The 17,304-nt window shown below is 32.4% G+C and overlaps 1 protein-coding gene across 1 annotated transcript; it reads left to right on the forward strand.

Annotated features, from left to right (window-relative positions):
- The first annotated feature begins 2,549 nt into the window (after positions 1–2,549).
- Positions 2,550–3,758, forward strand: LOC143077000 (toll-like receptor 4). Its single transcript, XM_076252892.1, has one exon. It carries the CDS (start codon positions 2,550–2,552, stop codon positions 3,600–3,602), a length of 1,053 nt encoding a protein of 350 aa, XP_076109007.1. The 3' UTR covers positions 3,603–3,758.
- The last annotated feature ends 13,546 nt before the right edge of the window (positions 3,759–17,304 follow it).

A 17,304-nucleotide genomic window follows, 5' to 3' on the forward strand; every position in this document is an offset into this window, starting at 1 on the left:
TTTTTTAGAAACTTGCGTTCCATTGGCGCGCATTATATTGACACCTACGTAAACACGACACTGTTTGATTATTTCTTTCATTGACTAATGTATCGTCACTTTGTGTATCCATTGGTATGGTGGTATACACTTTATAGATATTTATGTCCGACACACGTCACTTTGTGTATCCATTGGTATGGTGATATACACTTTATAGATATTTATGTCCTACACACGTCACTTTGTGTATCCATTGGTATGGTGATATACACTTTTTAGATATGTTTGGCCGACACACGTCAAATTGTGTATCCATTGGTATGGTGATATACACTTTATAGATATTTATGTCCGACACACGTCACTATGTGTATCCATTGATATGGTGATACATACTTTATAGATATTTATGTCTTACTCAGATAACGACGGATATGTTGCAGTTGTCGTTGCCTAAATCCCGACATGTTTTTTTTTAATATGACTTATCGACTAAGACTTATCAACGGGTATGTACTGCCACGAGAAACACGATGGATGTATAATGTGTAGCCGCATCTATTGTCCTTCCGGAGCACCTGAGATGGTTTTAGATATTGTTTGGCTTTGTGTTACTCAGTCATTTCTTCTCTATGGGTTTCTTAGTTCTTTGGTTATTTTACGTATCTGCTATGGCTTTATAGTTCTTTTTCGGGTTCTATTTCGAGTTTTAAGTTTCCCTGCAGTTTCTTCCGCATTTAATTTGAATAACTTTTTATTTACTTTAAAGTTCAGTTTTGAAGGTTATCGGAACGCCAATAAATTTCCGCGACGAATCAAATATGGGAATCACTGTTTAATCAGATGCATGTAGAGTTTAAAAAACAATTTTTGAAATTCTTATTAAATACTAGTTATCATTTCATAGCTATGGAAAGAAAAATGTGCCACTGTTAAATGACACGAACCTTACGATGATATTTTCTGCTTTTGTGCTCCTTTGTTTGTTTGCCTATAATTTACTAGTATTGCAGTCTTTTAAATAGTTTATTATCTTAAGCTTGAAACGGAGGTGCAAAAATATTTATTTACGTAAATTATTTTAAATTTAATTGAACTGCTTTAACATGACGCATATTGGTCTTAATTGAATAATGTCTCGTTATATATTGTAAATGTGTTGGATGTAAATACTTTTGTTTTATCTTACAGAATCAACAGCGGCGATTAATATTATAAAAACTGAAAAGATTGTTAATTTGATAGATTTTTCTGGAAGAAATTTAAAGACTATGCCTGATTTTCTGCCTAATTCGACAACAGATTTAAACCTTCAGGAAAATTTCATACAATCAGTTCCAGTGTGGTCTTTCAGAAAATCCAGAAAATTAAAACGCATCGATTTGTCTTATAATTCTCTGAGTATGATAGAACGGGATGCATTTGCTGGACTGGTCGAGCTGACTCATCTTGACCTAAACACAAATCGGCTTACAACAAATTCTCTTCCAGTAGACATTTTCAAGGGTTTGACTTCTCTTGAAGAACTAGCAATCAACTATAATTATGACTACAATGACAATTCTTATTTTCAGTCCGAAATATCTTTAATAAAATCGTTGGTCAGGTTAAGAATTGATCTGAGTACAGGAAAACAAATAGACAAATGCCTTTGTACATTGCCAAACTTACGTGAGATTCAAATTTCGTCACATACTGGACAAATATACTCGGAGCATTCATTTCATAACTTGAGATGTCAAGTAATAGAAGTCTTATATCTTCACTCTGTGTCTTCGCTAACACCGGATACTTTCATTTCCTTTCCGAAGTTAAAGACCTTAAGGATAAATATAAAGATACTAAGTGCTGCAGATGACGTTATAAGCAAAATATTTAAATCTTTGAAGGTTTTTAAAGGAAGAAATATGACGGAATTAAGCATCACAGGCAATCCGATGAGAAATGGGTTTGTTATGGATCATCCTCATTTTGCTGTACTTCAAAATATATGTCTTAAAAAGTTAGTTTTGGTAGGTGACAGTATACTTGGGATAAGGTTTAGACCTTTTGAAAGATATGCTTTAAAGGAGAACTGTTTAGAAGAATTGATTATGTCTGACAACGTAATGACTGACAGAAAAGATGATTATGTATTTGTATTTTGTGCATTTAAGCATTTGAAAATCATCAGAATTCCGCATATGATAATAAGAAAACGGAGAAATAAACGATTTACATCGTCCGTAAATGATGCATCGTACACTGTTTGCTCTCCAAAAACTTTAGTAGAATTGGACCTGCACTCGCCAGTCAAGTCGTGGAATAAGAGAAGAGTTACGAATGTTACTGTTGTGAACGGTTCTAATTTGAACATTCTAAATCTGGCTAACATAACAATACATGACTGTAATGGTACAGTACATGGCATTGAAAATTTAGAGTTTTTAGATATGTCAGGTTTTAACTGCACAATTTTAAGTGAACATCTTCTGAAGCATCTACCGAAACTGATAACTTTCAATTCACAGGATGCTAATCTTGGGATCGGATTGAATTCCTTAAAAAATGCTTCAAAATTTTTTGAGATGAACTTAGATCTTCAACACGTTGACCTGATTTCAAATAACATTTTTTCATTACCACATGGATTATTTAATCACAATTTTAGACATCCGATCTCTATCAAATTTGACAAAAACAGTTTAAATTCGCTTTTAAGCTTTCCGACCAAACCATATATATTCAAACATATCAGCCTGACGCAAAATAGATTTTCATGCCTAAGCAATGACGATATCGATAAACTCAATATAATCCGACCGTCAAGTATATCTCTTCGTGGAAATCCGATAGAATGTTCTTGTAAAACATTACATTTTATGAAATGGGTTCATCATTCGGGAATTGTAAGTGATCTTAGAGAAACTGAATATGTCCTCCAAAATGGAACTCTTGCAAATATGTCCCACTTCTTAAAAAATCTTAAAGCATACGAAATCAGTTGTCAAACGAAATTTTGGGTAGCACTGGCAAGTAGTGTTACTTCTGTTTTCATTCTTGCTATTGTCTTAGGAATAGTTTACCATCGCTATAGATTTGCATTTGAGTATTTCTTCCTGAGAATCAAAATGAAACTTCGACATTACCAGCCTCTTTCGGATGAGTTCGAGTATGATGCATTTATATCGTACAGTCATAAAGACGTCACGTGGGTTACAGACCTTTATGACAAGTTGAAGCCGAAAGGTTTCGAGTTTTGCTTACATCATAAAGATTTCTTGGCCGGAGTACCTATTGCTGAGTGCATAGTTAAAGCAATTAACTCGAGTAGGAAAGTTGTATTCATCATTACAAAGGATTTTCTTGAGAGTAGCTGGGGATCGTATGAAATAGAAATGACAAGAATGCACGCTTTCAGAGAGGGTCGTGAATCCATGGTTATAGTAATACTAATGGATGACATTAGAAAAGACACACTGCCAAGGTCATTGAAGGAAATTTGGTATAAGGTCGTATGTATAGTCTGGCCATCTGACACCGAGGCTCCGTATAATACTGCAGAAATGTTCTACGATAAACTATGCATTACATTATCAGACGGTCGTATGAGGATTAGTGATGACAACACTCCTATGTAATAACGTTTACAGAACTTATGGCAAGCGTTTCTCGTCAAAACTATGCTCTTCAACTTTTTAAATGTTTTGGCTTTATAAATATTTTGATATGAGCGTCACTGATGAGTCTTATGTAGACGAAACGTGCGTCTGGCGTACTAAATTATAATCCTTGTACCTTTGATAACTATTTATAAATTTTTCGTACGAATAAAAACTAAAAATGAAAAAAAGACTGAGAAATAAAGATTCCACAACAGCCACAGGTATGTTACTATATTTCTTCACTCGAGGCAGTTAAATTTTAATATTTTAAAAAGCGCAAGTCTTGCCGAGCTTTTTAGATAATTAGAATTGATCTGTCAAGAGAGGAGAAATATCGTAATACACGAGTTAAAGTGATGGAATCTGTTTCTCTAATGATTTTTATCCTTCGTTTTCAAAGATTTGAAGAAAGTTGTGTACTTTTTATGTGACGTCATCAGGCATGGTCGCCTTTTTCATGACGTCACAATAGCAAAATTCAGAAGAACCGTAGAAACATTTAACGTCACAATTAACTTTCGACCAATCATTTGCCGAGAACAGATTTTTTCACTAGTGAGGAGAAATATTTTTCTCACACCGATCAAGAAACGTGAAAATAGCGAAAAAAATAGAGAAATAAAAATTACACACTGAGTTTTTGAAATTACTCACGGAGGATTAAAAATATGAAAATAAAACTCACTCTGAGAATTTGAATTACACACTGAGATTTTAAAAAGACACACTGAAATTATTATGCACATCACTAATGAATATTCATGAGATGACTAATTCAATAGATTAATATTTTGGTTTCACGAACTCTTGACATAATGAAATGCAGTTCCTTTAACCAACTTTCGTTATAATTTTCAAGACTTAACATCGTGTTTTGTGCCTATAACTCAGATTATTACTATTATTGTTGCTTAAAACTGTAAAATATGTCATGCATGTTCAGGACGAGAACAAGTTAACAATAAATACAATGGGTAAAAAATTGACTGTATTGTTCTTCTTTTTGCAGACTGTTCCAATATTTATGGTCTTTAATAAGTTGTATTAAGAATTGAATACTTCCCATTTTTTGTTTAATTTCAAAAGGGTGTAAAAGTGTTGATAGTAGCGCTTCGTTCTATAAATATGAGCACGATCAACACTTTTACAACCCTATAATATTACAAGAAAGAAGCATCCAATTCTTATAATTACATTTTTAGGCTATGGTCATAAAAAATCGATTTCTATCATTTATTTCTTTATTCAACCTGTACACATTATTGTGATAGCACGTGTCATTTTGAATGTTGGAATATGAAGGTTGGTTTTAGTATGACGCGCAAGTTTTGTTATCCAATCAAAATAAAGATTCTCCTGAAACATTCATGTAATGTTATTATTTTCAAATGATTTTGTAAAAGATTTGGTGCCAATTTCAACGACTAAAGGGTCTGTCCCTCAGTTGTTTTTAGCTTGTTATAGATTCAGAATAAATTAGACCTGTGCGAATTAAGTGCGCACACATCTCATTGGGTTATTTCAAATTTCACAGTGTGTGTTTTTCAGTTTATTTCATTTCAGTGTGTCCTTTTGAAATCTCAGTGCCTGCTTTTCAATTCTCAGTATGTAATTTTCAATTCTTAGTGTGCATTTTTTTGTTTTTTTAAATATCCATATACGTCTTTAGGACATCTCAGTGTTTTTAAATGTTTGATTTTTAAAGACTTAGTGTGGTTTTTTTTTTATTCACAATGTATAAATGTTTCGAAAATGGTTTGAGCATAGTTTTGACGAGAACAGGTCGTCGCCATGAGACCTGATCAGGTTCTATGATACATAAAACACATGCAAATCTATATGATTTATCTTAGGTCAAATTTTCCTCAGGTCCTAGTAACCTGGGTTTCTCAATGAGTTCTTGATTTATCAACTGAGAAAAGTTTGTAATAAATAAGTGTTTGGTTACAGGTAATATAACTTCCTACAGATTATTCGATTTTTTTTGTGTACTTAAATTATTTTGGAGAAGAAAACAACTTAACAAAATACAAAATACATACAGAATTCCAATGAAATTAGAAAAAGGGTAAGTCAATATAATATGACAAAACCAAATGCTCGACTACATAACTTTGTGATTTTTGTGTTTACCTCATTTAAACTGTCTTTACACATATTTTATTGGGAATTGCAATAGTATCTAAAAAAAAATTAAATTAAAAGTAAATGTAAATGATAAATAAAACAAAGAAAGAAAAGCTTCCTGTTTAAAAAAACATTACTATTAGTTTCTTTAGTATAATTTAAATGTAAACTTTCAGAGAGCAACACGCACTTTAAAAAAACACGTTAAAAACTTGTGCAAAAGATATCTTCCTTCTTTTTATTAATAATTTGTTCATAATCTAACATATCCTTTAACAACGTCCAGAACGCCTGTTTACAATACATTCGACATAACAATAGTAAGTTGAATTAACCCTGGATTTATTTAGGTTTTCCTTTAGAAACTCTCATGAAGTACCATACTTTATTATTTTACTTCTAAATATCTTTTTAATGTAAAAGAGGGACGAACGATACCAGAGGTGCAGTCAAACTCATAGATCGAAAATAAACTAAATGTGTATTGCGTGTATAGGACATTGATTATTCACACTATTAAACTTGTTTACATTTGTCTGGTTATCGGTTAATCACACATTTTATTCTTGCGCTCAACGAAATGATGACCTGATTTCTAAAACACTATTTTAAAGTTCTCCGTTTGTAAATTTAGAAAAAAAATAAACATGAGCTATGTGAATTTGTGCTTCTTTGTTAAATATTTGTTTGTTTTTGTTGTGATGAAGAGTGTGACACGGTGTTGGATGCTGTACCCCTATTTTTACATTTTTACCTATTATGAAGAAGAAGAAGAATTGTTTATTATACATTGTTATAGTGCAACCTGAATATAAAGTATATCGTTACATTAAATACATAATATAAAACTTCAGCCAGCCAAATTTAGATTTTTATTTTGTCTGCTTGTTTTATTCACACATCATTGTCAATATAATGGAATTTGGTTTGACTGTTATACAAGTGAGAGGTTTGGCGCCATAAAACCAGATTCAATCCTTCATTTTCTACACAACAAAATGCCTGTACCACGTCAGGAATAATACAGTTGTTATCCATTCGTTTGGTGTGTTTGAGCTTTTGATTTTGCCATTTGATTAGTACTTACCTATAGTATAGTAATTAGATATTGACTACGAGGTTTGGTTGAAAACATAACTTTTCGACAAAAGAGATGATTTAAGCTTCCCTATTATGACCTTTTCATTTTTAAACCAAGAGTTTCAAATAGTGATGTTGAAATCATCACTTCGTAAATTTTACGGACGCCTTCTCGAGTTGGTTGACCGTTATGGAATATCCGTTATACAGATGATATCAGATATGTTTCTTATGTCGTAACTACAAGAACGTTCCCTTTTCACGAAAGTGACCTACCGAATCATACTATTTAACGGGTTTGTTATAACATTAGCAACACGACAGGTGCCACATGTGAAGCAGGATCTGCTTACCCTTTTGGAGCGCCTGAAATCACCCCAAGTTTTTGGTGGGGTACATGTTGTTGTTGTACCGCATTTGTGACATTTGCATCGTCTACGCATCGTTATCAATATAATGAAACTTCAAAGTGAGAGGTTTAGCGTTATAAAACCAGGTTCAATCCACCATTTTCTACACTAGAAAATACCTGTACCAAGTCAGAAATATGACAGTTGTTGTCTTTTCGTTTTATGTGTTTGTGATTTTGGTTTTTCCATTTGATTAGGGACTTTCCGTTTTGATTTTTTTCTCGGCGTTCAGACTTGTGATTTCACTTTTTTTATTCTTTTTAATTCTCTATGGACGTACAGCTCCTCAATTATTCAAGTATGTGTAAACTATTGGCTTTAAGGGGGTAGGATAAGCGTTATTGTTCTCGATAAATCAAGAAAAAAGTAATATTTTCATTCATTAACACTTTGCATGACTTTTTTGTGTAATACATGTTTAACCCCGCTGCATTTTTGCGCCTGTCCCAAGTCAGGAGCCTTTGGCCTTTGTTAGTCTTGTATTATTTTAATTTTAGTTTCTTGTGTACAATTTGGAAATTAGTATGGCGTTCATTATCACTGAACTAGTATATATTTGTTTAAGGGCCAGCTGAAGGACGCCTCCGGGTGCGGGAATTTCTCGCTACATTGAAGACCTGTTGGTGACCTTCTGCTGTTGTTTTTTTTCTATGGTCGGGTTGTTGTCTCTTTGGCACATTCCCCATTTCCATTCTCAATTTTAAATTGTTTTGACATATTTAACCATACCAGTAATTTTATTCGTGTTGTGTCAATTTATATCAGTTTCCTATTGCATTAGCCATATTTCTACAAACATTCGGAAAATTAGCAAAACTCAGAATGTAAAGCAGTATACAATTTATTTTTGTTCAGGTACAGACACGCACATACATGACCAGAAATATGCTAAATTTAACAACAGTCGTCATGACATTTTGTTTAGTGTATCCACAAAGCTCACAAATCTACTACCGTTTTTTTTTTTCAAATTAAACAATAACATTTAAAGCTGATGAGGAATAGACAAGTAAATGCAACAGTAGTATACCGCTGTTCAAAATTGATTGAGAGGAAACAAATCCGGGTTACAGACTTAAAACGAGGGAAACACATACACTAAAAGAGGAAAGCAACGAAACAACAAAACACTGAATCTCAACAAAAATCAAACGACAATACAACAAACATAGAAACGAACTATTAGATAACAACTGCCATATTCCTGACTTTTACGAAAAATAGTGGGATGATCCTAGTTATGTTTGCTATTCAAACCTCGCACTTTTAGGCAATTTTAAATATACCACTAAAATGTCAACATAACATGACAGGAATACAGTAAATAGATGCAAGAACACTCAGGACAGACAACTACATAAATAAATAATATTATAGTAAATTTCGACATGTTAACTTCAGAATAACAACAAATACCTAAAATAAATATAGGACAATACATAACAACAGCATAATAGAATTACAAACTGTACGTCACACGAAAGTATCAACGCCACAAAAAGTGACGTCACAGGTAAATTTCTTAAAGTTTTATTCATTCGATTAATGTACGTGACTGTTATTTACGACACAACTATTATCTTGTAACTGAGTGTTACTGTAAATACAATGGAACGGATTGGTATTAATGTTTTACTGTTTTCAGTACTCTTATCATTCGCATATGATTGTTTATCATTCGTGTCGTCATAATAACATCTTAATTCATATGTACATTCTTTTGGCAAGTGTTTCGGTCTTTTTCAATGCACATTAAAATCGAGTTAATAATCGTAGGCCAGTGTATCAATTTCGTAGACCCTAGTAATTTGCCCTTTTGTGACTATCTACATGTATTGTATTTTCCCTATGCGTAACATCACTTATCATTATATTGACATATATATATAAAGGTTCTATACATTGGTATACTTTACCTGTTCGGCATCACATTGTGAAGTAAATAACACTTTATTAATTGCTTTCCTCATTTCAATAAGCATCAACAACGGCTGTAAAAACAATAGTAATCTGCTTATCAAAAGTATAGTTTGTGTTAGTCCAGTAAAGCATTTCGTCGAGGATTACAACTCAGGTTATGAAATCAAACTATTAAAGAAATCATTGTATGTATACCATCTACATGACATGATTATTTATAACCTTGACATAACGACTATAGTAGTATAACATAGCAAATGATGTATTGTGACATGCAGATGATATAGTCAGTTTTTTCGAGAGAAAAAAATCACAAAAATACTGAACTCCGAGGAAAATTCAAAACAGAAAGTCCCTAATCAAATGGCAAACTCAAATGATGAAACACATCAACGATGGACAACAACTGTCATATTCCTGACTTGGTACAGGCATTTTCAAATGTAGAAAATGGTGGATTGAACCTGGTTTTATAGCGCTAAACCTCTCACTTGTATGACAGTCGCATCAAATTCCGTTCTCTTTACAACGATGTGTGAACAAAACAGACATACTCGGTAAAATAGTCAAAATATGGTTACAGAAGTCATCACTGTGTTACAATCTCAAACCAAACAAACTGACTGTCATAGAAATTGTCAATACTTTCATTACATTTGTATATATATTATTTATTGCATACGTTCTTATATTTGATAGCTTAGGGAAACGATAAGGCACCCAATTTTCACCCTTGGTAGAATACGTCTGAATGTAGAAGTATCCACAATATTATGTTTACCATTGGACTCCGTTGTACCTGTTAGCATGTTATCAAAATAATCGCATAAGAGGATCATGTGTAACTGTAATCAAGAACTAGGACGTGCAAATTGAGAGAGGAGAATTTACCCCATTCTTTACTTGAATCAACGTTCGTCATGCAAACGATTGAATGTCTAAATGCAGTTTTTGTTTCACCAAAGTTGGAAAAGTAAAACAACAAAAATACCGATCTCCGAGGAAAATTCAAAATGGCTTGATACAGAAATTTTCATATGTAGAAAATAGTGGATTAAACCTGGTTTTATAGTTAAACCTCTCACTTGCATGATAATCGAATAAAATTCTAATTTATTGACTGCGACGTGTGAACAAACAGCAACAATATATATTAAAAAAATGTTAAAATTAGGGTCACAGCAGTTCACCTTGTGTTATTCTCTTAATCACTATAAAACAAACATATATGTAACAAAGGAATACTAATTCTAAAAGGCATATAGACAAAGCAAATTAGCAAAAATGAAAGACAAGAATACAAAAATTTGCCATACCACAAAAACAATAACGGGATTTACAAGTACAGAGCCATGTCATATGTAACAAAGAAGCACAAAAGGCATATAGAAGAAGCACATTAGCGAAAATGAAAGACAAGTCTTAGAATACAAAAATTTGCAATAGTACAATAATACAATGACGGGATGTATAAGTACAGAGCCATATCAAAAATAGACTAAACAGTAAAAACCGTATGAACTACAAAAGTACTAGACGCAACTATATTTTACACCTCCGAACTAAGCATTGTGCTCTCGTCGGTAAATAATGATATAGTTTGGGAGGGCGTAACTTTTATCTGTCACTAGATGGCGCAGTTCTGAATTTACAAATTCTTTTGTAATGGTCGTTCTGCAGAGTAGTCTAAAAATAATTTATGTTCCGTAAGATTTTAGACTTAAATTTTGTACTACTGGAGCATGTGGAGAGCAAGGGAACAACTTATTAGATTTTATTTTCGAAATATTTTGTCCGATACGGTGTCCAATATCAAATCAAACCTTTCACCCGTTTGCTCAACACGTTTTGGAAGTGACTATGTCTACATTTTGGTCACGTTGTGGTGAAAGTCACATGAACTTACTACCGTATCCCGGGACTGGCGTATTGTTCAGAGACAAGATAGATATCGGGATAAATATTCTCCCTGTTGACTACATGTTAAGCTTTCATTAACACACCAATCAGGTATCACCCTTTCCGCTAATCTGATTTCACTTTTGGATTCAAAATGCAAATAAGGATTTAACCTTTTTGATAGAAAAATACAAAAGAAATCAAAATATGAAAACTTTAAAAAGAAAATTAATATGATCTACGTTTATCAACAAAATATAATATATCAATATGAATATTTCTTTTTCGAGATTATATTTTAAATTCTACCATTTTAAATGGTTTTATTTACATATATCCCGTCTAAACATACATCAGCGTTGCTAAACATGTAGACATGATTTTAAATTCCATTTTGTAGTAATACGAATCTTCTTATCCCTTTGTTAAAACATTTTATTACTTAAATATACAGATATATACTTTAACAAGCGTTAAAATATCGTAATCCATGTGGTTTGGACCACCAAGTACTCATAAATTTACGATAATGCTAGCATTTATATGAATTGTAAGACTTTGATCAAATATCTGGTGCTTCTTTGTTATAACTATACTGATATTAATTTCTCTGGCTTGATTATTTATTTGAAACATTTATACTATTAGTATGATCTTGTCAGTATTATTTGTGCATAAATAAAATAACGAAATGTTGAAAACTTTAAGACAGGCTAATATGTCCACCAGAATCAAAAGGACTTGGGCGTGAACGTCGCATGGCCTTAGTAAAAACCAAAAAAGTGTCTTTAATCATAACGGATACCGTCGTGACAAAGTTTTAAACAATCAAAACGAGTAAGCCAATATCCCAATTTAAGGTTAAACCAATAAACAGAAAGACAATATGAATTACAGCGTACATATTGTATGAGAGATCTGATGATAAAAAAAAAAAACAAAAATTCACAATTTTGGAATTCCTTGTTAGGAAGTTAGTTTCTCTAACAGAAAGGTTTTTCCTTATCTTAGTTTTCCCATGTTTGTGTGACTCATCAAAATATAACTAGAAGTACACAAGACATTCCAAATAGTATTAAGATGATGGAAAAGTATAAAGTTTTTCTGGTAATCTGTCTTTATATACTGCTGCTAGGTAAGTAGTTTTAACAATGTAATCAATTGTACTGTTATCATAACTGTGATATGATAACATTTCAATACAAACTGTTAGTCTGGTTTCCATAGAGTATATTGGTTGCTGCTTTATAACATAGAAGGCACCAAGTATAATGCAAGAGATCAGTATTCGCCAATAAATGTATATCAACTGATGCTGGAAGCAAATATATTTGAAATTGCGTAACCTCAATAAAACGTTGAAGAGCTGACAACTTCAGAAATAACCAAAAGCAATAAATTTATAGCGTATGGAACCAGTTGTTTATTGAAAATCATTCTATTGCTTGATTACGTCTTTGGACGGTAATTAGAACAAAACATCTGCGACAACCCCGATAATTTTGAGAATCATTCTTCATTATTCAACCTCTTAATTTACTGTATTATGTATTTTTTATTTATTTGTTTGTGTATTTTTAAGTAAGTATTTACTATTATTCTGCCTCCAATTGAGATGTTAATCACGTTATATTGAAATACACACTTGTTTATTTTCTTACGTTATGTATTACGCTCTTTTAACATGTTTAAGATATTAAATTGTACTTGATAAGAAGGGATGAAAAGCAAATTATTTGAAGGTGTCTTATTCATTTCATCCATAAAGATCTTTTCTCCTGTAAATAAAATTGAAATACACCTGTTTGTCGTCATTGAATTATGTCTCGTACTTTAATGTAAGTGTCAGATGTATTTATCGATTATCGTTGATCATCTCAACGAGATTGATTTTCTCGCTTGAGCCGGGACGGCGAAAGCGAGAAAAGCAATCCAGTTGAGATGACCAATGATAATCTGTTTATCGCTATTTTACCAATGACGGCGTTGTCAATTTCATGTCAATTTCATTAGCAATGCCACGTGCCTTCTTAGTTTCTAGCGATAATTTTCCATCCCAAGCGAGTAGCATGATATGAAAAATTATCACAAAAAAGATCAAAGGAAAAATGCACAAAATAACGATAGCTAACTTTCTTTCATTCTATTTCACACAGGATCGATGGAGGCAAAAGGCAGTATAAGTCTAGCAACGATTGTCAATTTTATAGATTTTTCTTAGAGAAATTTAAAAGCTATGTCTGTTTTCTTGCACAATTCAACAACAGATTTAAATCTTCAGGGAAATTTCATACAAGTTGTTCCAGTTTGGTCTTTCAAGAAATGCAGAAAAAAAACGCATTGATCTGTCTTATAATTATCTGACAATGATAGCACGGGATGCATTTGGTGGACTGGTCGAGCTCAACCATCTTGACCTTAGTGCAAATAGGCTCACAACAGATTCTCTTCCAGTGGACATTTTTAAAGGTTTGATTTCTCTTCATGCACTAGCAATAAATCATAATTATGACTTCAATTCATTTAAAAATTCTGAATCTAGCAAACATCACATTAAATGACTGTAATGGTACAATACATTGCATTGGAAACTTTTAGATATATCAGGATTCAACTGCACAATGTTGGGTGAAAATCTGACACATTTTCCGAATCTAATAACTCTCGGTTCACAGGATGCTAATATAGGGATCGGTTTGAAGTCTTTACAAAATGCTTCAAAATTCTTTGAGATGAACCTAAATCTGCAACACATTGACCTGATTCGAAATAATATAAGTTTACTTCCATTTGGCTTATTTAATCACAATTTTAGACATCCGATCTCTATCAAGTTTGACAAAAACAGTTTACAATCGCTTTTAAGCTTTCCGACCAAACCATATATATTCAAACATATCAGCCTGACGCAAAATAGATTTTCATGCCTAAGCAACGACGATATCAATAAACTCAATATGATCTGACCGTCAAGTATATCTCTTCGTGGAAATCCGAAAGAATGTTCTTGTAAAACATTACATTTTATGAAATGGGTTCATCATTCGGGAATTGTAAGTGATCTTAGAGAAACTGAATGTGTCCTCCAAAATGGAACTCTTGCAAATATGTCTCACTTTTTAAAAAATCTTAAAGCATACGAAATCAGTTGTCAAACGAAATTCTGGGTAGCACTGGCAAGTAGTGTTACTTCTGTTTTCATTCTTGCTATTATCTTAGGAATAGTATACTATCGATTTCGATTTGCATTTGAAAATTTCTTCCTGAGAATTAAAATGAAACTTCGGCATTACCAACCTCTTTCGAATGAGTTCGAGTATGATGCGTTTATATCGTACAGTCATAAAGATGTCACATGGGTTACCAATTTTTATGACAAGTTGAAGCCGAGAGTTTTCGAGCTCTGATTACATCATAAGGATTTCTTGGTCGGAGTACCTATTGCTTAGTGCATAGTTAAAACAATCTATAAAATCAAAACTTCAAGACCATCGTGTATTATTCGTGAAGTTGATACAATACGGTATAATTATCAACAAAGTCTTGGTATCTCCTGGTGATTTTTTAAGAAAAAGGACGTTCTTTGACATACCCCTGATTCTTCAACCTTCTGCTTAGACACTGATAACGTGTTACAAAATCTGAATAGCAGTTTCAAGCTTTTGAACACCGAAGTAGTTAGGAAATGTATATGACACATGTACAGTTAAAGTTGGTATATTGTTACTCAGCTGGAATAATCGAGAATTTCAAAATTAAAATCGTCTCGTTTCTCATAGATTCTAGTACTGCGCTGGTCGCTTATGATATGACTATGGACTTTGTATCAATCAACCCAACAAAATTTTAGATTGTGCCATCAACAAAGGTTCAAAAAGAACAATTTTAAAATTATCACCGGGTTTATACATACATGAGCAACACGACGGTGTCACATGTGAAGCTGGGTATGTTTACACTTCAAGAGCACCCACAATTTCAAGTTTTAGAACTGTTCGTGTTGCTCGGTATTTAGTTTATATGTTTGTTTGTGTACTACTGTTCGTCTTTTCGTCATTTCCCGTTTTTGTTATGGCATTGTAAGTTTGTGTTTGAATATCTCTGAAGTCACTTTCTATTCTCGTTTAGGAAATGACAAAATAAATTGAAATAAAATACACAGTTAAACTGATTGGACTAAGTAAATCTAGAAGACCGCTCAAAAGTTATCAGATGTACTTTATGTTCTACAGATCATCCTGGAATATGTGCGGAAAACAAATAGTTTAAACATATTTTATTTGCTGAATTAAAGCAAAATGGATTAGACACAAGTAAATCATACTTATGAAGTCTTCTCCATAATACAATATAAAGTTACAATAATAGTATAATATAATGGACATGCATATAAAACAAACAGTTATACAATATAATACTAGCTTTCATAGGTGAACAAAGCGGAGAGAAAGTAAAAAGAGAAAAAGAAACAAATGTCTCCTATTCTCTAAGAAAAACTCTTGCAGACTTATGCCGCTCCAAGCAAGAAGTCTGTATGGCTTTTGTGTCATAAACAGACATTTTAAAATTAAGCGGGAATCCAACTGTAGATATGTTATTATTTCTGTAAATATTGATGTCCATGGATGCTTATGATAGTATATGGTATTACCTTGGTTTATTTTAAAAGGTAATTTTCATAACTGGTCATCTGTACATAAAACTGGTTTAACTCAACCAAAAAGTGGCCTTGTGCCAGGACAATATATCTTGACCAAGTGTCATTTTCTGTCATTTGAAGACACACTTTGATGGTGATGTATAAAAGAAGATCCATATGAAACAAAAATTTGGAGATTATTTTTGTTTTAAAACAATGAGGCTAATTGAAAAATATTTTGATGCTGAACTTTTATGGCGCACATACATCAGAGGGAAAAGGACAAAAGAGGGACAAATGATACCAGAGGGAGAGTCAAACTCATAGATAGAAAATAAACTGACAACGCCATGCTCACAAATGATAGGAGACACACAAAATATCCACTTTCTTTTATTAAAATAAGTTTTTGGTATCTGTTAAAATACAGATTTCTTATAGCAAGTAAAATAGTCAAAACTTTTGAATATTTTTGCAATTTCAAAGATGAACTTTAATAGGTGAAATTTAAAAAAGATCTAGGAGTCAGAATTGATAGGTTTAATATGGAACTCCTTGACCAAGACTTTACCTTTTATTTAGCATTGGTATTAAAGTGTTTGGACAAAATCTAGAATCTGATTAAATTTTTAAAGCCTTCTATGAAAAGACAAGTGATTGATATGACGCTGTATAGTGGGAAAAGTCCCAAGCAGTTTTAACATCTGACAAAAAATCCTAATCTCACATGACTGCATTCCAGAGGAACTTTAAAATCTCATCATATGACTATTTTATGTTTATTTTAAACCCCCAAGATTTTTGTTAGAAAACATTGGATTCTTATAATCAGAGATCGTATAGATACATAAAGGACAAATTGTACTTTCTCTTTCAAAATAGCATACTATTCAGAAACTAACTATTAAAATAACCAGAATAAATTCTTGGATGAACACAATTGTTTCGGAAGGACTATCTGTTCCTTCGTAACCTGTCAGAAGATTCATGTAAATTTCTGATAAGGTATTCAAAAACTGCATAAACATATATAAACTTCAGCAACACAACGTTTTTATAAAAGATTATGATTGATTGTTGGAGTTAATAAGCATCACATTACTTTTAACTTTATCATTGTGGCTGTTTCATTTGTGAAAAGTCGATGCTGATCATGTACCTTTTGACTGGTCAAAACTGGTAATTGTTGTCAATCAAGTATATAATGGACCACCTAGCCTTGAGCCTGGTTCAAACTCACAACCTCAGAGTTCACTGAGTTCACAGAGTTGACTAGTAATCATTATAATGAACTACCGTAAATTGGGGTATTTTGGTTGTAGCTTTAATTGGTTTATTTGATTCCTCTGATGAAAGTGCCAAAATTAAACACATGGAAATAAAGCAAACACCAAAAATCCCAACGCCAAAATCGCATACCGCTATGACAATATCGTAATGCTGGGAAAAATATTTTATGTTATTATATCTTCCTTATATTTCTTAAGTAAAGAAATACATATATTTCTTACAATTCTATACATAGCCAAATCTGCAAATAAATACCTGGTATAATTTGACAACACTATATAACTTTTACTTAATTGTCAATTTTCTGAAATTG

Source organism: Mytilus galloprovincialis, chromosome 5 (assembly GCF_965363235.1).
Source record: "Mytilus galloprovincialis chromosome 5, xbMytGall1.hap1.1, whole genome shotgun sequence".
Taxonomy (NCBI): domain Eukaryota; kingdom Metazoa; phylum Mollusca; class Bivalvia; order Mytilida; family Mytilidae; genus Mytilus; species Mytilus galloprovincialis.